General features: G+C 39.7%; 2 protein-coding genes across 8 annotated transcripts in view; both read left to right on the plus strand.

Moving 5' to 3' along the window:
• Positions 1–26986, plus strand: part of LOC123961955 (inositol hexakisphosphate and diphosphoinositol-pentakisphosphate kinase 2-like) — a 318451-nt gene that overhangs the window by 105693 nt on the left and 185772 nt on the right. The window lies entirely within an intron of this gene.
• The window catches only part of pik3c2a (phosphatidylinositol-4-phosphate 3-kinase, catalytic subunit type 2 alpha), a gene marked incomplete in the record, with an annotated part of 51480 nt that overhangs the window by 748 nt on the left and 23746 nt on the right, over positions 1–26986 (plus strand). Inside the window, 7 exon segments of the mRNA XM_046037789.1 lie at positions 3356–4599; positions 18245–18342; positions 19942–20102; positions 24233–24353; positions 25539–25650; positions 25914–25993; positions 26205–26268. Coding sequence (XP_045893745.1) covers positions 3439–4599; positions 18245–18342; positions 19942–20102; positions 24233–24353; positions 25539–25650; positions 25914–25993; positions 26205–26268 — 1797 coding nt within the window.

Below are 26986 nucleotides of genomic sequence, written 5' to 3' on the forward strand. Positions count from 1 at the left end.
TGAATCGGAACTGCAGTGTAGTGATTGCATTTTCCTCTGCTTATGACACTCACCAAATGCTGTGTTCAATTAAAATGTTCTACTGTTTAAAAGATAGAGCTAGCTTCGAAGTTTTGTTACTTCGCATGCATTTGCAAAAACAAAGATAGGATTCAGCTGTTGTCTGAATGAAGCTAGTTTCACAGCTATATGATTTGTTTGGGAGCCTGGCCAAGTGGACAACATTTGGGATTTCAGTGCCCCAGTACTCTTAAATGGTAAAGTCAGTTTTTGTTTCTTTTTTTATCGAGGTAATGTTCTGCACAGACCAGTCTCAGTAATAGACAAGCCAGTATATATAAGGAAAAAGAAATTTTACTGTATTGTTTCCTTTCCCAACAACCACAGAACATATCTTACAATTCTATCACCTGGTTACTTATTTTCCTTTTTAAAGATGCTGTCCTGTACATTGGTCAGCTGTAGAATGAACTGCTTACATCTGCACTTTAGCACAGCAACAAGGACTGTGGATTTTGTCCCCATCACTTACATTGAACCTGCTTTAATAACAGATTTCTTCAGGGAAAGAATAAACAGGAGGAATGACTTCAGCAAGCTTGTAAACCTATCCTCATGTCGTGCTGTGCAGCCAAACATTGTTCAGATCCCAAGAACTGTATTTTAAAATTCTAGTTGAAATCCTAAATTTTCAGAAGATTCCAAATATGTGTGAATTTTAGGGAAATATTTATAAAATGATGCCAAAATATTTAGGATTGACAAATCTGATGGATTGACACTGCCATAAAAACATGTAATCTAGAGTTTTAATATATTTCAGTGTAAAAAACATTGAGCTTAATTAAAAACCTGGAACAAGCTGATAAAGAATGTATCCATGATACTGTTAGACATACAGTGTGGAAGAAACCAATTTTACAACCTTGAAGCTGCCTTAAGGGCAAACTAAAGTAAACTGTATGTTAAGGGCTTGAAATAACATGATGGTTTTTGTTAAACTATCAAGATAATCATCTGTTAAATCTCTAGACTCCCAGAGTCCCACTTTGTTAATGTGAGAAATCTTTTCACTCAAGCAAGCATTTTCACTGGAGGCTTATGACTCGGGTAGCTGATGTCCTCTGAATACTCTAATGGTACTAATGTCATGCTTAAATGTTGAATCAAGCTCTTATAGGACCTGGGCTCTGCCAGCCTTTGCCATGGTGCAGTGGAACAGAGTTTGCAGTATTTGTCTTGGCTGCAGTTGGCTGATCTCCATACATGGCTTTTTCCTCCTTAGTGTGTCTCATGTTGCTATAGGCTATATGGGCTTTAAGCATATGGCTATCTTGATTCAGGGATCTTTCATGTTTAGCTGTGCTTTTGGTTATCTTAGTGGAGCTTGGGGCCTATTGAATCTCCTTGTTAAAACAACATACAACCCATTGTCCTTTTCTCAACCAAGTATTTTGGATTGATCTTCCCAATATGCAGGGATCTACAGTGCAAAACAGTCAGGTAAACCAAGGCTAATGTTTGTAACTTAAATCACATTACGTTGTTTCTCAGATTGAGTCAGTGTTTACATACAGAATCAGGAAGTAGCTGCAGTTTAGTGTCTGGCTCAGTGTATTAACTTGAATCCTTGGCAGTAAGGGGCTCTGACCTTTTGGCTATGGTGAAATTAACTACTAAGCTTCAGTGAGAGCATGCATTCTTACTGTGTGCAAAATCAGTGATATACAGATCTATTTAGAACTACTTTGGTCAGAACATGTGCAATTTCTGCATAGAATAAAGCCATCACTGACAGCAAGTGCCAAAAGATGACCTTTCTTTTGATGCATTTAGTGTTCCCAAGCTGTTTTCCTTGCAAAGTTGGCACTAAGCTCTCCTCGTCAAATGCTTGATGAATGCAGCCACATTGTCACTGCCTGCTGGTGTTAGCGCAGCTGATAAGACAATCTTGGGCCATGGTGCTAACATAATGCTAACAGAGTGAGAGAAAGCCAGAGAGAAAGAGAGATCCGTCGGGCTGTTTAGCATGCCAAATTCCTCAGCTGCACAATAGTGCTAGGCTAGCCTGAGCCCCAGTACAACCAGCCTTCTCCACCACAATGGGAGGGGAAGCTCAGGAGAGGCCGGTGACGCTTGGGGAGGGAAGGAACTCACTCAACCCTGGGGCTGTGATCGTCTGATGAATAGATGCTTTGAGAAGGCGCTGTGTCATTTTAGGACCACAAAACACTCACTGCAGAAATGTTTTTCTCATTTTATAGACGTGGGATACTCTTGGCTCCTTCCTGCTATAGGCTAAACATAAATAGATGATCAAGAATGGAAGATGCCCTTGTTTGGCGTCAAGTGGTTTGATGTCATCACCTTAATATGAGAGAAAATAAATGGCAGATAAATCAATACTGAAAATAAATGATTAGGGAAGTTGCTGTCTTGCACAATAGCACACAGACTTGTATGTTTATTGCATGCCAATAAGTGGTGTGAGTCAGATAAATCATTTTGCGCAATTGTTTGATTAAATCTTTTTTTGGAATGTGGACAGCTCCATTTGTTTGGTTAAACAACTGCAATGTGCACCTTGCAATGTCAAGGTACACCAATAGAGGAGAGCTTGCTGTGAGACAGCTGATAAATTTAAATGTCATGAACATGCTGGTAATGTGGGTCGTGCTGGTTGTTTGACCTAATTGATGCCCTTGACTCCAAAACAAGCTAAAGTATTGGCTATGCATATGGGACAAATGACAATGCCAGTCAATACGCAATCAAACCCTGTTTACAGCAACAAGGCCTAGGGGAACCTCAGTTAAAGAACTGCCAATTAACTGACCCTTGTGGTTCAGGAGGAAGACTGGGTCATCCCTTACAAGAAAGGATTTGTGGTATGGTGGTATAAAAGTGCTGTATAAATGAAGCTTATTTAACCTGACATTTCCAGGTACATGTAAACAAGCTTTTTTTTAAATTGAATTTTCTCTACTTTGATTTTAATGATTTTTGTTTTCAGCTCAGTGGGGTAACATTGTTTATATTTAGCACAATATCATACATAGACAGCATCAGACATACATATTGAACAGTAAACAATATTTAATATAGATTCTATACACATCCAGTTAGTATTAAATGGATCCCAAAAGTATTGTGACTGTGTGCAACATGCTCTCTTAATTCATGCAGGTGGATAATGGATTTTTGGATGACTGTGAGTTGCTTTGTCAAAGCTAAATATTTCATTTTTTTTGATTTGCTAGTATAATCTCAACATTTTTCTAAATAATATACAGACTGCTTTGAACCGATTTGACCACCTCTTGATTGAATATTTTGATTCCCCCCCTTTTTTTAGGTGTTTAAAGATTGTCTACGCAACCCCTTTGGGCCACGGTAACTTCAAAGCTGTCACACTCATGGCACCTCCCAGTTGACAGAATGGCCCAAATATCAAGTGGTAATGGGTTCAAGCTGGACGTCCCCCAGCCAAAGGGGGTTGTGGGCAAAGAGGAAGCTCTCCGCATGGAGGAAGAGGCTTTAGCAAGATTGCAAAGGGAGAAGAGACACACCCTTTCAGCTTCAACATCCTCATCTTCATCTGCTCCATCTTCATCCTTGTTGAAACCAAAACCAACTAAATCCACCACTACTGCTCCTCAACCTTTACCCTCTACTAATAGACCAGAGAAGGACCTCATTGTCTTCCCAGAGACCAAGAAGCAGGCAGAGCAGGACAAGTTCAGGGATATTGATGTGGACAAGCTGACCAATGAGGAACTTGAAAAGCTCCTACTGGATGAAAACTTTGGGTCTAACAGCAAAGTGTCCCGCCCTTCGTCACTACTGGGGTTCAACCTCAGTGCCTCCTACCCTGGCCATCCCTGCAGCTCCTCTCCTTTCCAGAGCAGCCAGTGGGCTCCTGTTCTGTCCACCCCATCTACTTCCAATGTGTCTACTCCCACCCATCAGCCTACCCCTATGTTCCCCTCTGCTCCATTCCCCAAACCAGGCACATTTCAGAATGGCTTCACTCCAACCATATCGCCCTTCATGGCCATGTCGGCACCGCCTTCATCCTTTATGGCATTCACTCCCATCCAGACTGCTGCTGCCATGGTATTCTCACAGCCAGCCGTGGACCCTGAGATGGCCAAACTATTTGACAAGATTGCCAGCACCTCAGAATACTTGAAGAATGGCAAATCGGCCAGCACTGACCTAGATTCCTCTCAAGCGAGCACAGCTTCTCTGGCACCCAACCCACCACCCCAGCAGCCAGCAGCGGCGGAACCTACTAGCATTAGCCGCATTGACTGGCTGGATCTGGACCCTCTTACAAAGCGTAAAGCTGAGAATGAGGAAGCATCCCTGGCATCAGGAGGCACTGCAGAGACAGTACCAGGAGTTCCTGCAGGGGATCCTTGGGATGCAGTGCTTGAGACTGAAGGGAACACGAGTAACAGCAGCCCGCCACTGGAGGCGAAAGCATCACTGTCAGTTCGCTCACAGCACAGGAGAGCATCAACAGGAGCGGCTGTCACTAGGAGTCACTCGCTCAACATCCCAGGGACCTCCACCCAGCACAAACCAAACAATCAGGTAGGATCACAGTAAAATGTAAGGGTTTGACCTTTAGATTCCAGGGAGATTTATACATTTTGGCATGTCACAGCAGGAAATTTATTAACATGTAAGGCCCTGAAAACCTATTTCTTCAATCAGTCTTTTATTATGTGCATTTTTTGCTAACGTTTGAACAGCTTTGCTATTCTACATAAGAAAATTCTGTCTGCGCTTTTCTCACTGGTTTGAAGTGGCCGGGAGTCATGCTGTCATGATTTAGCAATATTTTAATCAAAATGTAATGACAGTAGTGGGTTTGTTTGCTTGCTGTGTTATCAGACCACTGTGAATCAAATCTGATCAAACCACCACATCCCCACAAATCTGAAGCAGATTAGCTGAGTTTTTGAGTGTTAACTCTTAATACCTATGGTTGTGTTTTTCTGAACTTTTATTTTAATAGTTGCGTATCTGGTCATGGATAGCAAATGCTATAGAGAAAAATGTAAGATTTAGACCAGTCCCAGGACCCTGGTATTATGGATGCCGGCATAATGGCTACGTCTACTGGGAGACTTAAATAACAGTCATGATTAATGTTATTAGTCACACCTGTGTCCCGTTCTGTCAAGAATTCTGTGGCTGCATCGTTCAGTTACAGTGTTTTTAATATTAGCCACTGAAAAGGAAATTTACCAACAGCAACCTGTCTTTTCACACTATTGACTGCATAATTATTCATTGCACAATATATTACTCTACAAACCCTCACCTCTTTCAACATGAGCGAGTGACAGTAAAGTTTAGTCAGAACAGATGATGGTGGATCTTCTCACTCAGCCAAAACACCCATCAAAGTCTTACTTACAACTGCATGTATACTCCTCAGTCATTCACTAGCACAAGCAAAACATCCTCTTTACTTCTGCTCCCTGTAATTAAGTTTTTCACTGTAGTTAGCGACCCACTGTTTCACCCCACAGTGTCCTCTCAACCATACTTTTGTGGCTCGGGTTTGCCATGCAAGACAAGTGAACTAATTTCATGTGATGAATATTTAGAACCTTCATTTGGGACATTGCTGTGGGCAAATGGCATGGGATATTGTTTCCTCTAACCCCCCCGCCAACTAAACAACCATCTGTCATTTGGCTGGCATCTCAGAGTTGAGAGAAGACTTGTATTTAAGTCTACCATACTGAGTCTGCAGTTGGTAGAAATGTGTACAGTCAAACAATAAAAACGATACTGGGACCTTCTTATTAAGATATTGCTTTGCATTACTCCACATTGTGTCAGTTTTTTGGCGGCTTTCAAGACGCCCAGTTCCTGCTCATTGTGTTTGTCTGTGTCATGACCAAAGAATTAGTCTCTGTGGTATGTTTCTCACACCAGGGTGATAATTAAACTTACAGCAATGTACAAGGCCCTTATTTCCAGAATTTCCCATAGTTGTGGAAAACCAGGAAATTTGAAACAATTTGAACACAGTGTTTGGAAAGATCATGGTACATTCAAAGAAAGGGGAAGAGAAATGTTGAAGAAACCGGTCATAAACATGACCAGCTGAGGGTAGTTTTCAAATGTACTGTTAAAGGTAGGGGTGGGTGATCTGGGCAAAAAATAATGTCAGTCTATTTTATTGGAATTACTGTCCACAATCTAAATAGCAGTCTTTTTTTCTGAATTTTGAAATGCTAGGCTAGAGCCAGACTTGAAATAGCCTCTGAATTTCTGAATTTGCGCCATTATAATATAATAACAATATTCCATTCCAAGACACAACACATGTTTCGCAGTGGTGATTAAAACCCTAGTTTAATTAAAACCTGGTGATTAAACCTGAGTTTGGCTTCTGTTGTAACCAAAAGATAACATAATCATAAAATAACACTTTTCAAGTACTTACAACTCGGTTGCATTGTTTTTAATACTTCACTCTAGAAAAAGCCACATAAGTAATTCATCCAATCAGCATAGCCATCTAGTTGGCTACATCACTCTATTGGTTTGGTCACATAGCACAAATCGCTGGTCAATGACGTTATGAGAAGTTTGGAAATAGAAGTAACAGGACATACTGCTATCTCTACCATTTGCCTGAAAAGTAGACTGAGGAAGCCTTAGATCACCATATCGATCTAAAATCATCAGATTGCCCACCCCTTTTCCTGGTCTTTCAAGTCCATGTGTGGGACTCCACAGACATACACTTTAACACTCCTCAAAGACAACTTGACCAGTCTGTACTTCCAGCTGTGTCTTCCAGGGAAGAGGAATGTCTGTTTCTTTGAAAGGGCAAACTGTGTTTGTTTACATATTTTCAAGCCTGCTTTTGCTGGTCAGGTTGTCATGTTGTGGAAATTGAGCCCTTTTAGCTCAGTTTTTTCTTCCCATACTTCCCCCTGCACTCACACTCACTCACAATGTTGTTGAGTTGTTATGTGCGTTTGCTTGCTCCCCTTGTTCTACCTGCTTGCCTGGCATTCGGCGCCAATGTGGTCATAAATGTGGGCAAGCCCGTACAGCTCCCCTTGTGCTCCATCGCAGCACCAAAATAACCAGGAAATCATGCTCATGAGTTTTTGTGACAACTCCCCTCTCTTTTAGATTTAAAATAGAGATGCTGTACTCCCATGAAGTTTGAATCCCTGTGGCATGCAGTACTTTGAGCAACTGTTATTAGATCCTGTGAAATGGGCAAATAAGACTTCCAGTATGTGCATCACAATAAGAGAAGTGATGAGAGAGTTGAAAACTTGCAATACCAGTATCTTAACAGCACAGGAAAAGACAACAATTTAGAAAGCAGTGAGGGAGGGATGTCTGTTAGATGGTCATAAGAACTGGAACATATGAGTGGAACTAGACTTCAAGCCATAGAGACTATAATACCAGGAGCTACTAAACCAGATAACAAGTCTTTAGAAAACGGTGCTTTCTCCTAGTTGCCTGATTGGACCATACGTATACAGCAAATAAGTTGGCAGTGATGACACAGCTTGGTTGAGGGTAGAGCGTTGTCAAGGTTTGACCTTGCTTTCTAAAGAAGACTTAGGGTGCTTTCACACCTGCTTCGTTTAGTTCGGTTGAATCGAGTTCGTTTTCCCTGTTGGTGCGGTTTGTTTGGGCAGGTGTGAATGCAGCAATCGCACTCGGGTGCACACCAAAAGCGGACCAAACAAGCATACCGAGACCACCTCTTCAAGGAGGTCTTGGTAAGCTTTCAAACGAACTCTGGTGCGGTTCGCTTGTGGTGTGAAAGCAAACTAACCAAACACAGGATTTTATGATAGCAGAGATGTGATCTGAGCATTATTTCCAAAGCTAAACCACTAATAAATCCATCTGCTGACAGCGACGTGTTCACCGATCTTATAATTGATCTGTATAAGCCGCTATGTTTATGAAAATCATTTTATAAGGTATACCCTACTTGTCAGTGCGGGTATTTCCCTGATTAATAGGTTAAAATGTGTTTAAAAAAGAGGGCAAGTAGTATTCCGTTTACCCTGTCAGTTCATTAAGTCTGTAAAAAAAAATGTGTGAAAGCGATACCACAGTATACTCTAGGCGAATAAGCCCCGAATTATTACTGTACATGTCCTGTTTTTACGTTATTATTCATAATAGGCTATGCGGTCGATCTGCTGTCTAGTATTACTAATCATGCTTATAATAAATTATTACTTCGTGAGGTCTTTGCGATTCAGATCAGAAGCTTAAAGTGCTGCACAAACTTGTCAGTCACCGGAGTTTGATTTCCCCACGTGGGTCCTGATGATGCAGGATGACAATTGCCAAAGCTGTCCCATCAACACGTTACCTGTACGTCTGTGTAACGCGACCACCTTGAAGAGGTGGTCTCGGTATGCTTGTTTGGTCTGCTTTTGGCACGCATCCGAGTGCGATTGCTGCATTCACACCTGCCCAAACAAACCGCACCAAGGGGGAAAATTAACTCTAGTGCGATTCAACCAAACTAAATGAGGCAGGTGTGAAAGCTCCCTAAAACATTGTGGTCCCCTGTAAATAGTTTCCCCTTAAAATACCAAACTATAGTTTTGCATGGTTTTTGCCTACATGTGCATACATTGCTGCAGAAACATTTGTCAATGCATTCAGTTATTTTGTAGATTGTTATATGTTTTTCCTACGGTTTCAGACATCCTCTGGTTTCAACTCATTTCTCTGTGAAATTAAATAGATTTGCTTAAAAAGACTTGCTTTTGCTAGGTAAATCTTGCTAGTGAATGTATCTTGTTTTTTTTGTTGGTAAAGTTACTTTATCATTGTGTGGTACTGTTAAAAATGTAGACTTTGAAAAGACTACGGAGCACTGCATTGATGCAGTATGCTGTTAGAGATTCCAGAAATATAAGCTCACTTACAAGAGTAACTTGCCAAAGAGCATTGCGTTCATGAGCTGTGTTACAAAATCAAACCCAGAGGACATACAAAAAGCAATTATGGACATTAGAATAATGTAAGTCTGACAGATTGACAGGAACCTGCTTTAAAATCTGTGCTGTTAAGAAGGCATGTATTATACTGTTATTAAACTAATTATTATAATAGCTGATTGTAGAGCAAATGCTTTATTGCACCAGCTTCCCATCAAGAAATGTCAGCGATAACCATAAAAACCTACCTCCTGTTTATATCAAAGTACAACAGATAAAAATAACTACCGTCTACGTGTAGGCTGATCAGTTAGAGACACTGGTGTTGAGTTACTGAACAGATCCAGACATCAGATATCTCTTAACCCTTACTCCAAAAGCTTAATGAAATCCTCCACTGCCCGGCAACATATTCAGAAATACTGGTTTGAGCCATATTGTGGTTTAAAGTGTAAACTGTCCAAGCCACATAAATTATTTCTATTCTCTTCCAAAAACATTACATCTCCACCAGCATCAGGAAACTTTAAGAAAACATTTGAGTCTCGCTGAGGAAGCAAACACTGCTAGGTTGCTGGCCATAACCTTGACAAATGTTGAGGAATGGATTGTGGATACAGTCTTGGTACGAGTTGCATGTAATGTCACATGTTAATGTGTCAGACTTTCCTAAAACTTGGCATCGCATGTGGCCTAACAGAAGCCTTACAGAATCTGCTTATATTAAAAGGAACAAATATTCTTTTATTTACCCATGTACATGCATTTAACTCCTATTGCACTGAAAAGTAGATGTAAGAGTGGACAAACTTTCTTATCAAACGTCAGAATTCAACAGTCATGATTGTAATGTTTTTTCCCTGTTGTTTCACTTGTAGTTATGTGTCCTAGAAGTTTTATTTTTTTTTTTCTATACCATTAATTTCCAAGATGAGTGTTTGGATGGGTGTAAGTCAGTCTGATGTTTTCAAGCCTTGTTGTGGTTGGCAAGAGTGTTGTGTAAGATGTGGTAGTGTGGGCAGAGGGGTATACAGTGGAACAAATGAGCTTGAACTTTGAGACTTTCTCAGAACCACACTATCTACTATCTCTTATTTTAGTCTTTGTTGTCTATTTGCCTCTCTATTCCCTCTGTATCTTTATTTTTCTTTCTCTTTCTGTGTTTACAATCTCTTCATCTGTATTCACAGTCTCTCAATTAATTTTTTCACCTAACACTTTACTGGTGTCTACCTTTTCTTTCACCCTCCATCAGTCTTCCTCCTACCATTCACTGACTGCCCGTGGTGCCTGGCTACTAATCCCTTGCTTTGGCCTTTGGATATAAAGCTGTAAGTTGGTGATAATCAGCAGTCAAACAAATAGCTCTATCTGCAGTTCAGCCGTCATGCATCACAGCACCAATGCCTGTTCGGACCTGGTTCTCACTGTTTACAAAGCAACACTGTTATTGCGTCATTTACCACACGTCACCATGTCTGGTTTAGGACAACACAGGTTCATATTACTTATCCTCACAATAGTGTACAAAAGTGTACTTCCACTTGATTCAGATTTTTTTTTGTTGTTGTTGTTTTTTATTTTGGTTTGTGTAGTAGACTTCACATCCAGAGAACAAATGGTAAGGAGTTTTGTCAGATATCTTCATACATACAGTAGTCTGGAATGAATAATTTTTGCACCTTGCACACACTATTTTTCTTTATACTGTGAATATTTGCACATTCTTTAGTCAATATTTTGCTACTTGTTTCTACAATATACAGCTCTTAATTTTATGTGTCAATAGATATTAATTGTACACTTCTATTTTATAATTAGGACTCCTGACTTTAACAGTACCAGATTTTCAGTAACACAATACTGATGATTCACAGTATTGTTGTTATTGGTGTGGTTGATGGAGATCATGTAATGAGTAAGATAAACCAGTCAACTAGATTATGTTTTGGCTACTAGTGTTAAAACACACTTTTGCTCAGATTGAGTGAGCATGCCTATACCTGTTTTTTGCATTGTTCCTTCAAAATGACCTGCTGATTTTTATCTGAACATGTGCTGTGATTTAAGATCACTGTGTGTATGTGGTAAACTTATGGTATGCCAGCATGCACTGTATATTTTTCCAACCAAATACACAATCAAATCTCTCCTTCCCCCACAGACAAATAGACCTCTGGAAGCTCTTTTACATCTCTTAACACCTTCATACCGTCCCACTCCAGACTCTACCCCATTTTCTTTTATCATCTAATTACGCCTTAGCACCAGTATGCTGCAGCATATTAACACTTTTTAAATTTTGTTTCACTAGACGGAGTGCACGGTTAGATGATGTTGTAGCGCAGGATGTGGCATGGATTCCAGTTAACTGTGTGAGTCACTGGGCAAACAGCTTGGTGTCTCCTAACCTTTGACCTTGTTTACTGGCAGAAAACAGGAGATGCATTGTGGAAGATGGAGTGAGGAAACAGGTAGAAAACAGTTACTAATGCACATGATTAAAACCTTGCTAACAAGTGTTTAGGGAATAGGTTGAATTAGGCAATGTTTCAGAGAAAAAATATTTCTGTGAGTGTCAAGATTGGTGAGAACTTTGTGTCTGTACCTTATCACAAACAAGTAATATTAATCAGTCAGTCATTATGTGCCTTGAACCACAGTTGTTTAAACCCGGAGTTTCAGTTTATCACAGGAAGTGTGAGTTAGCCATCAGACACTTCCTGATCGAAAGAAGAAGTTGATTTGTGTTTTCTGAACAGCTGGTTCCTCTGATGTCTACCACAGAGTTCTCACAGGCGCTACATCTCATCGATGGAGCTGTATGCAAGTGTTCAGAAAAACATTCAAACATTTCAGCTGACAGTTAGAGGTCGCTGAGAATTCGCAATCACAACCCATTAAAATCCATCTACATCGCAATACAGTAAGTGCTGGATCAGCATGACAGCATCACTCAGTATTTCCCGCACATAGTTATGTTGTAAAATGAAGCCTGAAGTAATTGTAGTACATTGTGCTTATACTAAGTTGAGACTTGCATGTTATTTGCAGGTTGAGTGCCAGAAAAATGCCTGAATTTAGATGATAAATGTGGACTTCTTTCTCTGTTTCAAGCTACTGATTACATTTTTTTCTCAGAGATTGGAAGTTTGAGTACTAAAAACTTAGTTAACTGCCATATGTTGCTGTACAGCTTCCCAATTTAAAAAAACGTGTAGGCTGTTCAGATAATGACAGTGGCTTGTGAATATTTGAGTTCTGGTTTGCTGTGGACAGTCTGGGGTAATTTTCATTAGCCTGTCACAGAGAGGCAAGTAGGTGTCTAATGTCTAGATGTGTAACTCAATACTGATGTTAGGCTGGGAGTTACCACCAGCCACCAGTGGTTGGTCAAGCCTTTCAGTTCTGCTACTGTACTCAGTCAGGCCTTCTTGCATGTCTGTGTCCCACAGGAGACACCACAAAGGTCCTCAAGCTAACCATGATTTTTTCTTTTGAACTCGAGGGATAGCATAACTGCTTTTCCTAAAACCTTTAGTGTGGAAGCCGACGGGTCTTAATTCTGGTAGTGAGAACCTTAATCCGATCGCATTATGGCGATTGCTTAGACGAATATTCATTTCACGAGCTACAGATATCCATTTAATGGATGGAAGCCGAACATCATAATAAGGAAAAATGCGCAAGAAGTTCTGGCAATGACATGAGTGAGGGAGAATCTGATGGGGGAGAGAGATCGGCGGGCATGAGTGCGTAAGTCTGTGTCTGTGAGAGAGAAAAAGACATAGAGCTCTGTGTCTTTATTCTCATTGCGTAGGCTAACTTAAACATGAAATTATTAACCAAAACGTGTAACTTTGTTTTAACTTTGTTAAGGCTAGGCTAGTAGTCCCAAGTGCAGGACTAAGAGAGGGAGGAGACTGGAGTTAGATAAAAGAGGAATATTTTTTGCAGGGTTGAAGGGATCGGATCCCGAGCCGGGGATGAGCAAGGCAGAGTGGAAGACTAGATGCTGCAAGACCAGGTTGGAGGGGAGATGAAGGGGGGGTCCAGGTCAGAATGCGGGAATAGTTTAGCCCTGTGGGGGTCCAGGGAGAGCAGACGGGATGAGCTTCATTTCTGGTAGCGGAACGTAACAACATGGTATTACGCAAATTTTGCTTTTAACTTATATCCAACTAGATGTTATCTTCTACAACAGGCCACACTGCCATTGTCATCACTCTGTACTCCCACACTGCTGAGGTCTTCATTTTATTTTCTCTTTTATGTGAACTGGAGTGTTCCGTTCACTGCTGTGAGCGGAGGTCAGGCGTAAAAAATTAAGATCGAATGTGTACCCAACGATCGAATACTCGAATATTTGGTTCCAGTCCTACCAGACACCTGGCTAAGCAATGAACGAAGGGCGGGCTGCTTGTCAGATTTTAGGAGGTAACAGAGATTGTTCGATGCAGCCCCACTAATAAAGAAAAAAAAATCATCATTCATTATGTCTAAAATGTTTGTGTAACAGTTCTCTTCAGTCAAGAGTAAGGATACCCTCAATGTCCCTGGTTCGATTTTTGCCAGGGATCTTTGTTGCATGCCAGACCCTTTTTTCTCTCCCCCTTTTTTCCTGTCAATGTCAATTAAAGGCAAAATGCCAAAATAAAAATCAATTTAAAATGAAAAAAATAATGCCAACCCTAATTACCAAGATCACAACATCCAGCAGGTTAATCCAAGATATAAATTAGACCATAACTATGCAGCCACAAGAGCATAGATCTCTTGTTCAAAGCGGCAAGCTGACCTGACTTAACACCAGGAGATAGAAATCTCAGTCAGCATGGAGCTTGGAAAGGAGGCCAAGCCTGACACCAAACCACCTGCAAGAGAGATGAGACTGGGATCCTGCCTGCACCATTTCTGTCACCAATTTTTAAAAATATTTTAGCTGAAATGCTGTTAGTGGTTCAATATTGCTATTTGCACATACCATTCTATATTTGAAAAACAGCAACAGAATAATAAATGAACAGAGTGAAGTGACAGAGACGGAGGGAGAGAGAAAGAGAAAAAAAGATGGTGAAAGATTAAAAAACAGGGAGAGAGAAAGTAAGGATGATAGAGAGACTGGGGGAAAACATTAGAAAGCCAATGAGAATAGAGACTAACAGCACACTAGCAGTGTTTATGTTTTGAGTCAGGACTGCTTCAGCAAAAACAAACATGGGCAGATATTCCAACGAGACTGAGCTAGCTAACTGTCACACTACAACACACACACACACAAACACAGTCAGCAGGCTGTACAGTGGGACAGGCCCGTCTTTGTTTCACACTATCGATTTTGTTGGACCCGGACGGAGGGCTCCTGGTGTCTGAAGTCATGGGAAAGTCTTCATATGATTCACACGTTGACTGATCCTTGCTCTGCTTTTACTGTGATGTGTCACGGTACTGACTGTAACACTGAGAACACACTGACTGTACAAGAAGATTATAAACCTTTATTATGGTTGATTTTCAAGGTCACAGAGAGTAAACTGTGGTATGTGACCAGTAGTTTGATCTGGTTGATGACAGAAACCTAAACAGAAATGACTGTTTAGATGATCCACAAAGGTCAGTTGTGGAACGTGTGACGCAGAGTCTTTTCACACTCTGTTAGGACTTTGAACTCTCACTGTCTATTTTACAGATGTCTAGTTTTACACAATATACATATTATATTGATGATATTAGCTTTTTTTAAACTCACCATTGATTGAATTCACAACACGTGAAAGTGTTTCTTCCAACTTTCTCATGATGAATTTTCTTGATGCATTTTTCCATTCAGACAGACAAGACATGGACCCTGTCAAAAGTTATTTTTCCATACTTTCCAAACCCGCTGAGAGCTCTGTAATATATTACTGACCTGACAAATGTCTATATTGGCAAGATTCAAGTCTGGAGAAGAGCCATGTGTGTCCAGGGTTTCCACCATCACTTAGTTTTCTTGCTCCAGAGTGAGACATAATTAATTATGAAACGTGTGACTCCAGCTTCTACAATAAGATACTGACATAAAACTATTCATGCTTTGTTTCTAACTTAAATCACTTAATTGCAGAAAATGTCAAACATTCTTTGGTATCAGATTCTCCAAAATGAGGATTCAAAAGTTTTGGATTGTTGGTCAGACAAAACAACACTACTGAAGAAACACCTTTGGGTCTGGAAAAAGTGTGATTGAAATTTTTCACTTTTCTGACATTTAATACACCAAACAATGAATCGATTAATTAAGAAAATAATTATCAGAATAAACAACAATGAATATTCTTGTTAGTTGCAGCCCTAATATTGTGTCCCCAGCCTTGTTTCCATCTAATTGTCAAGCGAATTTTAGCGAACTTTTGAAATGTCAAAATAAAAAGAATGCGAATTAGGTGCATTTCCAACTAGTATGGAGCGAATAAACTAGGCTACGTTAGGGCTGAACAATTAAACGTTTTCAAAATCGAAATTGCGATTTGAAAGAACGTGATTAGCTAATCGAAGACGGTGACCAATCAGAGTGGGCACAGGGCGTGTACATTTTACAAAAAAACGAAAGTAGAGGAAAATGTGAGATAATGGCGCCAGCTGCGGTTTTGTCTGGCATCAACTCACACTGAAGTGTTTCAGCAGCTGAGCGTTTAGCCTACACGTTGTTAATGCTTTGTTAATTTGTCATTTTGTGTGCTTCAACTATGAGCCTGTTCTGTTCCGCTCTGTGCACGCTAACATTACCTATCGACATCGAGCATTTCAGAATAAGAGCGTTTTGCCTGTCTGATTTTGCTGACTTGTTCAGATTTTGCTTATTTGTTAAGTTGTCCTTGATTTTTGTGCTTAAGTAGGCTACTTAGTTAAATTATTTCTTTCTTTTGATTGTTTTAACTGTGTTTATTGTTGATGTAAGATCAGGAGTCTGAAATGGGTGTTTTATTTTGAAAATCGACTGGATTCTCTCAGCCATTCTGTGTCTGACTTCCTGCCTTGTTCATCTGCTCTGTGCTGCTTGACGCATCTTCCATCAAAAATAGACTGAATATTGAACTTTAGCAAAACTTCAATAAAAAAATCGCAAATCGAATCGTAATCGCAATATCTGAGAGTATCCAACGAAGGTTAAAATGAAGGGCAACTGGACTTGGTTGAAGATACTGGAAGACGTTTCGTCCCTCATCCAAAGGACTTCTTCAGTTCTGACTGACTGGCAGGGAAACTCAGCTATTTAACCTCAGTGGGGTCGTTGGCCCGGGTCATCGATACCGCTGGTTCGTTAGTGTTCCAGGAACACTAATAGCTTCTAATAGCTGAGTTTCCCTGCCAGTCAGTCAGAACTGAAGAAGTCCTTTGGATGAGGGACGAAATGTCTTCCAGTATCTTCAACCAAGTCCAGTTGCCCTTGATTTTAACCTTCGTTGGATAACTATGACCTGGATGACTGAGAATCTTCATAGACAATATCTGAGAGAAAAATCTCAATTAGCTTTTTTTCCCCCAAATCCTTCAGCCCTTGGCTACGCAAAGCATTGTTTCGTTAGAAGTTGACGTTACCTATGGCTGTAATAAACAAGAAGTAGAGGTTGCAAACTGGAAAGAAAACCAGTTGCTTCTACCTGAGGACCATGTCTCTGAGAAAAATGGAGAGGTCTTCAGGAATGTGTTCCAAAAAATTGCAATTGTTCTTTCATGTCAGCTAGTATTGGCCATGTTTCAAGCTGTCAAAACAGAACAAAAATTGCAATTATTATAATGTTGTGGCGCGTTATGGGACTATCCGGGAAGATGCTGACAGTGGAAACAGCTGATCCGTCATGTGAGTTAAATGTTCGCTACATCAGAACTTATTCTGCAAAGGTGTTTCCATTTCCCATTTAGTGCATTAAATCTTTTTCAAAAAAGGAAAAAACCATTTCAAGCGAGAATAAGAACTTTAATGGGAAATGGAGGATTTTTTATATTGATTATTTTTTTTGCTCAAAAGTTGAGAGAAAGGGCAACACTTCAAAATGCGCTTAATTGATGGAAACACAACTTCTAACAGGAATCCATATAATGTTCTTCACTGTTTAACATTCATTTTCTGTATGGTGTAGTTTGAAATCATGACATGAAATAATTTGATGAATGTCATTACTGGCTGAGTGTGATTCCAAAACAAATGAATATGATGACAGAAAATCTACAAATTGATTTATTGCAATAGCAACTATTCTTTGCGAAATTATCTGTCATTTAAATAATACCATTATTTTGGTTAGAAGGAACAATACCTGACACTCTAGTTGTCCCATTTCCTTGTCATTGCACATGAAACGTCAGCTCTAAGCCCCCTTGATGCCATGAAAAAAAACACTGGGTTCAAAATCTACCAGAGTCTCTGAGGGGAGGAATGAACTATTATGACATTCCAGACATTTCCTTTACTCTCTCTCCATTTTCTTCGTTGCCTCTCTCTCCCTCGTTGGGAGTGATGTCAGAGTCACAGATTTCTACGCCATGACAGAGCACTTTTGCAGACAGCCCAGAGCCTGGCGCAGGAAGGGGCGGGACCCTTTCACTTCTCATTTCCTGTGCCACAGGAAGCACATTCCTCAGCCGCTAGCAGTAAGACAGTATTTAAAAGCAGAGTGTAACTGCGAGTTCCCGGCAACTGGATTTGAGTGGCTGTGTGAGAGGAAGAGCAAGAGAGACTAACAACTCTTACAACTTGTTCAACTCACTTCTTGAGTGTCTTTATGTTAAAAAAAATTATATATATATAAAATTTTTGACTTTGTTGTCAATATAAGAGAATGCCAGCTCTGCCTCTGCAGTGTATAATTGTTACGGACTGTTTTAATCCACATTTACCCCTAAAAACATAAAAGCTTTATTAAGTGTGAATCTAATGCTTTTTCACAATTTATGAGACAAAGGTATAAAAGATCGGAGACCCCTGTGTGTGTTTCTTTGTGTCAAGCCCATGCTGACATGTTTATTCATCTGTAAGATTCATAGCTCTGAAGGTTTTTATTTATTTATTTTTTTAATGAAAACCCTTCAGCATTCTACAAACACAAATCACCAAAAAGACAATAAGCTTTGTTGTCCACAGTCAGTCCTGTTAAACTGATATAAGGAGTTCATTTGTGCCGTGACACTTGTCTCCATCTGGCCTGGTTCAGCTGTAAGTATGTAAGCATGTTACCTGTATGTATTTTTCTAGTTCTCTGACTGTTTGTGTGTGTCTGACTCTTTTGCTCCTATAGGACAAGGGAAAAGGAAAAGGTTTGGTGAAGAATGCCGCCCTGGAAGAACAGGATGCTCAAAACCTGGAGGTTGTTGCCTTCTGTGAAGACGTAGAAACGTAAGATCCTTCCTGTTGCCATGCAAATAAAGCTCTACTTTGACTATTATTGACCTTCTTTGCTTGTTTGAGTGCTTTGTTTTGACGTCAATAATCACATTTTATAGATGTGAAGCACCTTATGGAACTGTCTCACAAACTGAGAAGGAGCAAACATCTGCCACCTATAGGAAAAGATTATTGTCGTTGTGACAGTGGCTGTAAAACTAAAATTAAATACAAAAACTAAAATAGAAGTACAATTACAAATAACAAATGTTGATTAATTCTCCTACCAATCTTAATTGGAAATGTAGTCACCTCAATGCCAATACAATACTGGTAATGAGTGCCTTCCCCTTACTGGTAGGAAACTGACTAACCAGCCCTTGGTTAGTCAGTTTCCTACCAGTAAAGGGAGACCTTCCGGATATATAATCTAAAGAAATGATGACAAGACATAAGTGCCTTGTACTTAGTTGACTTAATGTTGTAACCATAATGATAGTGTTTTTTTGTTTTGGGTTAATATAATTAGATTTATATGTGTATAACTCCAGATTTTACATTAAAATAAACAACAAAAATTAAATGAATTCCTAAATGTTTTGCACTATTCCTGCCCTTTTGCTTTAAAATGATGCAGAATACACATCCCCATATACAAATGGCGTGTCTACAGCCATGCTAGCGGCACTTTGAACTGAATGTTAGCAGCAACACGCTAACATGCTGATATTAAGCAGGTATAATGTTTACCATGTTAACCACCTTTGTTTATAATACTAACATTTGTGAATAGGCATTAAACACAAAGTATAACTAAGGCTGATGGGAATGTTATTCATTTTGCTGCTATTGCTGCTGGTGGCGCTACAGACAAAGTCAGGGGATCACCAAAGACATTAGGATTCATTCCCTGGGAACCACGAATGTCTGTACAAAATTTTATTGCAATCCATTTAGTAGTTGTTGAGATATTTCAGTCTGTGGTAGACCAGAGACCAACATTGCCAGCCCTAGGGCGTCATAATAGCATTTTTCTTTCTTGTTTGTAATTGAGTGTAAATACATGCTTACACATTTTCATGCATATATACACATAATTGCATGTCTTAGAAAGCTGTTAGTTTTCTGAGCCTGTACAGAACCTCTCACTCCAGTAGTTAGTTTGGGTGGAGTGATGATGAAGCTGCGTTCAGGGAATCCACTTCCATTACAATAATGGAGTCCGCAACGTCACTGCTCTACATAGTTTTCAATTAAAAGGAACATAAAGCTTTCAAATTGTTTTCATCATATTGTTTACCCTCCCATATACCCAAGCCAACAATATCATAGAATCCTGGTTACAGGCAGTGATGATGACTTATTGAGCATGGAGGCTATGTCAATTTGGGTCTTTTCTCAGATTTGATTTTCCTCCTCTCTTTCTCTTTTCCATCCCATTTTCTTGTTATACTGCCCATTTATCTAATAGTTTCATCCAAGAAATCTGATCCGTATGCCAGGCTGGCTCTGGTTGCCCATGATGTGTTTTCACTGGCCAAGCAGACCAAAATATGCGGGTGAACAAGTGTTGACTCTGCTCTGTTGTGATTTTTTCCCCCCCCCCACCAGTCTGCGCTCCAAATTCCCTCATGGCGACATGTCCACCAACCCCGGCTACATCCTCAGTCCTGTCATCACCCAGAGAGACAGTGGAGGTGACAATAGCTGCTCTGTCAAGGTTTCTATTGAAATCTCAGAATCTCAGCAGCCTGTAACTTTCACCTGTGACGGTAAGCATCCAGTTACAAAAACCTGTTTATCGTATGAACCATCTTTGAACCTGTTCTTAACAGGATAAAAGAAAAGAGAATTTGGCAGATTTTTCACCTAACCCTACCCAGTATAAATCCTGATGTCAGGATATTTCATTTGCTGGAAACTGCAAATGAGGGAATTCTCACGGTTTGTATTTGAATTATGCTGTTGAGCTTTAAAATTATGCAGTTTATGTGTTCCTCCCCTGCGTATTAGAGATGTTGAACAGCAATTTTTTTTTTCTTCTAAAATGGACGTAGTATGGCCCAGTGTTAAGAAGTGTAGAAAATCCTCTATACAGATGGTACAGCATCGCATTTAAGTCAGCCAAAAAAGAAACCTTGTACCCCCTTTGTCTTTAAGAGCGAGCAGCTCAGATTGCAGATATGAGAGCTCTGAAGGAGGAAACGACATTCACAGATGCCAAACTCTTTACCCACTCCCCACCTCGTCTTTTCTTTTCATTTTTTTCTGTCGTGGGAAGTACACTACGTTCCTTTTCCACACAAATAAAGGTTTGTCCCCTCACCATAGTTTTGCCATATTGGGCAAAAGGGACTGGAGACTAGTTTTCTTTTCTTTTTCTTTTTTTTTTTTTGAAGGGCTCCCTTAGATTTTTGGTTTCCTTCCCTGGGTCTTTGGAGAGCTGTTATTTGCTAAGCCCTCGTTATACACATACAAAAGTACAACCACTGTGATTGACATGTCTTCTGGGATATGAAGCCAAGCACACTGCAGGCTGCCAGCCAATCCCCTCGGCTTTTTTGTTAGACATATTATCCCAACTGTGTGACCAAGTTCACCGCTGTCTATGTGGGTCCCTGAGAATCACCATTGTGTGTGTGTGGGGAAAGTCCTCAGCACTTTCTAGTGAGTGTATATATAACAGACTGTCCTACTGACCCAGACAGCAACAACCCATAGGAAGTATATTTACTACTATACTCATTCTACATCCTATTTGTACCTTCCCAGTTTCCTGCGTTAACTCCTTATTTATCTCGTCTCAGGAGTTCACTTCCTCCCACTGCCCTGGTCACTTCCTAGATACGCTTTCCTAGTATGATGTCTCCTTCGTTGTTTCCTGGTTGACTTCCTATGTTGTCAGCAGTCAACGATAGTCCTCAGTTCTATTAGATAGAAGGATCTTGGTTGTTCTCCTGCACTCTTTCTGTTGTTTTTCTTTTTCCATTTTACCTTTGTTGTCCGATCTCCCATTTCTCATTTTTCCTTCAGTTTGTCTTCCCTCCCTTCTTTTGCATGACAATATTTATTTCCTGTTTCCTTGCTGCATCTCCTTATCTGTCTTTCTTTTCTTCACCTCTTTGTGTTGCTCTTCTATCTTCCTAAATCTGTCAATCCTATCGTCACTTTACAGATGAAAATGAGACATGATAAATGTCCTCTCTCTCCTTGTCTGCTTTTCTCTTACGTCACACTTCTGTCATCTTTTCTGTCTTTTCTTTTTCTATTTTTCTCCCACTGTTGTATTCTCCCACTGTTTTCTCTTATCATCTTCTCCTTAACTCACCAGTCTTTTCTTTCTGACTTTTATCTGCTGTGGGAATAGCTAAATTGTGCAACTTTTAGTCAGTATTGCAAAAGGTTATTGCATTTACTTGTTGCTGTTAGCCTTGTGCAATTATGTGGAAAAGAACAATGACAGAATCGGTTGAGTAAAGAATGATGTTGTTTTAGAAGATTTGCTAATAATGAATAGTTGAAATATATAGCCCGAAAAAATATCTCTTGTTATAGTGTCATTCTGTTGTTTCGTCCTTGCCTTTACCCTTTTTCTAGAGAGCAGTCAGAAGGAAAGACACTTGATTCATCCAGGGCTTGGCTGTGAACTACTAGGCTTCTGGGGATTCCTAACATACTGTGGCTGAATAGGGGAGATGGAAGGAGTGAGAGAGGGGAAAAAGCAATGCAAAAAAGAAGAGAATGCAGTGAGAAGGCGGAAGGAGAGTAGGAGCAGAGAGAAAAAGAATTGGGGGGGGGAGGGAAAACTTCACTATAAAGACAGAAATTAAAGGATGAGATTTGTGAACAAAGACAGCGGTAAATGTGCATAGAAAAAATTAGATGAGACAGAAAATTTAATATATTGTAAAATAGATTACAGGAAAGAAATGCTGGGTGTTGGGCTCAGGATACTGTCTGCGGCTGAGAGGGTCTTGGAGAGGAGGGAACACAATCATGTTTCTCATTTCAGATGAGAAGCCAAGAACTTTGAACATTTTCAACCTCAAGGTTCAAAAAATATTCATGATACTTGTGCAAATACACAAAGATGAAATTAATTAGCAATGCGTGTCACATCTTTTCATTTATTTGCACACTTATATATACATACATACATACATACATACATACATACATACATACATACATACATACATATATATATACACACACACACAAAAATGTACATTCAATCATTGTCTGAATCATTTCACATGAGGCAGGAGGCCTATAAGACTTTACCTGGTGATAAATTCTGGCATAAAAATGTTGCTAATCCGCAGTTTGTCACAGTTTTAACAAAACTTTACTTATTGGTGTGTGCCTAATAAACTGCCAACGTAGTATTAATTAAAGTACAATTTTAAAAAGCTGTAACAGCCAGTAGACCATGATAACAGTTAAAGGGCTGATGCACCTTGTTACAGTCTCCATCTGTCTCCAGGTGTTCCTATTTGTCAAGGATAACAGGCTCATGAACTCACTGAAGCTATTACAGTATGCTTTAATCATGACTTTGCATGAAGTTAAAGCCTCCTTATGTCTCCTTATGTCTCTGATTCTGATAAATGGCCAGCAGGACCAACATATTTCATATGCAAAAGAGGAATGATCTAATTCCTACGTGAGAGAGACTGAACAGAGATTTCTGCTTCTGCAACAAGTTCAACTGTCAGACTGTGTGTGTGTGTGTGCGCGCGCACATCACCATTTCCCAACCATGTGTGAATGGCATGCTTTTAACTGGTGCCTTCAAAAAATGCTAAGAATTCCCTTACCACCTCAAAATGAGGCATAGCCTGTCTAATTGCTTTGTTACGAAACCCATGCATGACTCCAGCGACCACCACCATCATGGCCACACAAGCATAAGGAACGTGAAGCTAAAGCTACTGGTCTAAGCAGTAAGAAAAAACGCAGCATTCCTCTGAAGGGTGGAGGTCTGCTGTTGCCAGAGCCAGTGGTGGTCTCCTTCTCTGTGTGTCTATGTGAACATCTATTAAGTAACCTGAGTGCTCAGTCCAAAGCTGAGATGTGTCTGTATCTGTCCTTGTATCAGTCTGCCCGTGTTTGTTTATATGCAAGGTTAAGAGTGCGCTAAAACCTCTGTAGAAGTAGCTAAACAGTCGAATAATCTACTGTATCCGGTTACGTTCTCCACCCAGTCTTCCCTTGGCCAGACACATCAGATATCGGAGCATACACAAACACCTAGAGCTGACCCCAAATCCCCCCACTTAATATCATCCCACAACACAAGGCATAGCTTTGATTTCAGAGCGTGTTTGATTCGACATGATACATGAGCCGTTCAAAACATAGCAGGATGGTTTGCATTGAGAGAGATATTATGATAACTGTAAGGTCTAGAGTTAAGTTCTCAGATTAGCAAATATCTGTCTATTATAATAGGCCAAAACTCTGCATGGTCATTTTGAATAAGACTCTCCTAAATGGGAAAATTGTATGATATTGTAACATGACATGACTGGTACTTGACCTCTGATAACTCTAATTAAATTTGTACATGATTGGGATAAACTTTCCCCAGTTCCTTTACCTGAACAACCACAAAGCCATTTCTTGTTCATACACCTTGTATCATATTGCTTCCCATTTGTTTTTAGTTGCCTTTCATTGTTTATGTTTTGTTCTTATTCTCTCTCTTTTTTTGCTCTTTTCCATCATTCCCCTTTCCTTCCATCATTTCATCCTCTCTTTTCATCAACCACTGACACCGGTCTCATGTGGTTTCCCTTTCTTTCATCAATATCCCTGATCTCACCCTCTGTCCTGCCTTATCTGCCTCTGTCACTGTCTCCTTCATCATCCATCTCTCCATCCTTTCCTCCTTCTTCAGTGAGTTCTCCGGTGGAGTTGTTAATCAGTCAGACTCTCTGCTGGGTCCACGATGACCTGGACCAGGTCGATTTCTCCAGCTACCTGCTCAAAGTCTGTGGCAAGGAGGAGGTACTGCAGAAGTGAGTACACACAAACAAATGAAGTAATGTTACTGCTGTTGGAGAAAAAAACATTTTAGGAATTGGGAGATTGTCTCACCCTCTCTCTTTTAATGTCTCTCTCCCCTCGGTTTAACTTTTTCACTCTTATCTTGGTATCCTATCCCCTCAAAATCTTGTACAAAGAAGACTGGCGGATGTTTCTTTTTCTCGCCCCGTGCCCTCCTCCGCCTTGGAAATTCTCTTCTCCCTCTAATCTGGGATACATGGGAATGGTTACTCCCATACCAGGACTTAAAGGCCCAGTACACCCAAATGTTCAAAGACGCATAAGTAATCTGTTCTAATCATACGTGATGAACAGATGAATGTTGCGTATGCTGTGTGAGCATATACTGTAACTATTATTTACAAACTTGCACTAGCAATACTGAGAATGCCCATAAATCATTAACTGGAGACGGTTGAAATTCTCTTTTGCCTGTTGCATTTTTTGTTCTCTGCTTCTTTGAGGAAAGCACACAGAACCATTGTATAAATACCTGTAAATCACATTTATTATGGATTGGGTTCAACACTTCATCACTGCTTCTACTGTAATCATAGTAAAAACAGCCCTCTCAGGATGGGGCCTGAAGCCATGTATCATCTGCCAAATCCCAAAATGTTGGTTATATTTTTTCTTAGCAGATAAATTAGTCAGAGTCCTCAGCCACACCGGTGATAGCTTAGTAAAGCAGCAGAAACTGAATACCTTGTATACAGGCTTTTGTAATTTTTTCCTGAAACTTTTGTGCCTACAGTAGCCTCTCTCTGACTGCCTGACAGAGGATATTGGTTGGCTTTTTTTTTTTTAACAGAAATTGACTTTTTAGTAATGTGGTTTTTTTTAGAAATATTCTTTACTGAAACCACATGGCTCTACAGAGTGGCCTCAAAACCTTTCACACAATAATGCAACACAATGTAAATAGTGGGCTCCCCGAAATATAGACTAAACAATTATCAAAAATATTAGTTTACCGTATTCGGGATGTATCCATGGTATAAGACGGATAATCCACTCTATATTCAGTTATGAAAAATAACACAATCCATCCCTCACTCCACTGAAAAAGTAGTTTCTGTGTTCTTATTTTTCAATAACTGCTAACTTATTGTCCTTAACAACATATACCCTTGCCCCTCTGTTGCTCCGTGCCACAGTAAACACAGCCTAGGCAGCCATGAGTATGTCCAGAACTGCAGGAAGTGGGAGAATGAGATCACATTACAACTACTCTCTCACTCCACCATGAGAAGAGACCTGGCACGCACTGTAAGTCACTCTATCAAACATATGAGCTCATACAAACTTTATAGGAGAATTTTACTGAAGTATGACATAATAAATTTCATGTTGTGCCACTAAGATTCATTTTAACCTTTTGTCCCACTGCTAGAAACTGACAACACATAATCCTCATCCAGTGAAATGATAATCTCTGTGATTTATAATGATGATGTATTACTGAGTTTTTGGCACCTGCTTACCTGTCATTTTATAGGCTTGGTTGGTAAATCTTGACTGCTTTTGTTTAGGCGGAAGATGACAATTCTCCTATTGATTTAGAGAAGCATCTGGGCCAAGTGGACAGGCCATTCAAGGAGAATATCACCAGGTATGAGATTCCTACACTGGATGCGAAAATGTCAGAAAGAACATGTAGTTATAGATCTTAAGATTTTGTTTTCTAGTGGGGAAATTATGTTATAAAGAAAATGATGAGTTTTTCTATATCTAGTATTTAAGTTTTATATTAGTTGTATCTCTAGTCTGGTCTCGTGTCATTTTTCATTTCTCACTGTCTCTCGTTGTATGTCTTCTTGCAGACAAGGCCTGGTCGACTATTTAGAAGGCTATCACAATCAAATCAACATCTGCCTACAAAATGAGGTAAACGTGGTCCCAGTACAGGTCTTGAAAGTAAATTAAAAGGATGAAACATTTCCAGGTCTTTAGTTTGGAAAACATAAACAAAATACTTTTACTGTGAACTCTTTGCCTGTCCCTCAGTGAGTGTTTGTGTACTGTATAGTTAATGACAACATGTCCACAGTATTGTGTAGTAGTAATAATAATAATAATAATAATAATAATCTTTATTGAGAGAGAACCTTTCAAAATCCATGTTGCAAAGTGCTTCACAAGGGCAGAAAAAGAAAACACACAGTTGTAAAACCATCATGTTTTAAACAAAACATAGAAAGTTTAGTTTTTTTTTTTATTAAATGTTGTTACTCATTTAGCCCCAGGTCCCTCCTCTGATGCTACACCTAAATACAACAGACTTTCACTGATTAGTATAACACAAGTAATCCTTATTTGTAGAGCACTTTTCAAAAACAAGTTACAAAGTACTTTAACAAGTGTAAAGAATAATACAAAAAAAGATAAGAGCATGAAAATTTAATATAAAATTAGTAAAATACAATAAAATAAAAGGGATAAAATAAAGTCAAATAAGATCGGGAAAAGCTCTCCTATAAAAGTATGTTTTAAGAAGGGACTTAAAAGAGTTCACTGACTCAGCCGACCTGATTTCCTCGGGCAGGCTGTTCCAGAGCCTCGGGGCCCTGACAGCAAACGCTCTGTCCCCTTTAGTTTTCAGTCG

This window comes from Micropterus dolomieu, linkage group LG22 (assembly GCF_021292245.1).
Source record: "Micropterus dolomieu isolate WLL.071019.BEF.003 ecotype Adirondacks linkage group LG22, ASM2129224v1, whole genome shotgun sequence".
Classification (NCBI taxonomy): Eukaryota; Metazoa; Chordata; class Actinopteri; order Centrarchiformes; family Centrarchidae; genus Micropterus; species Micropterus dolomieu.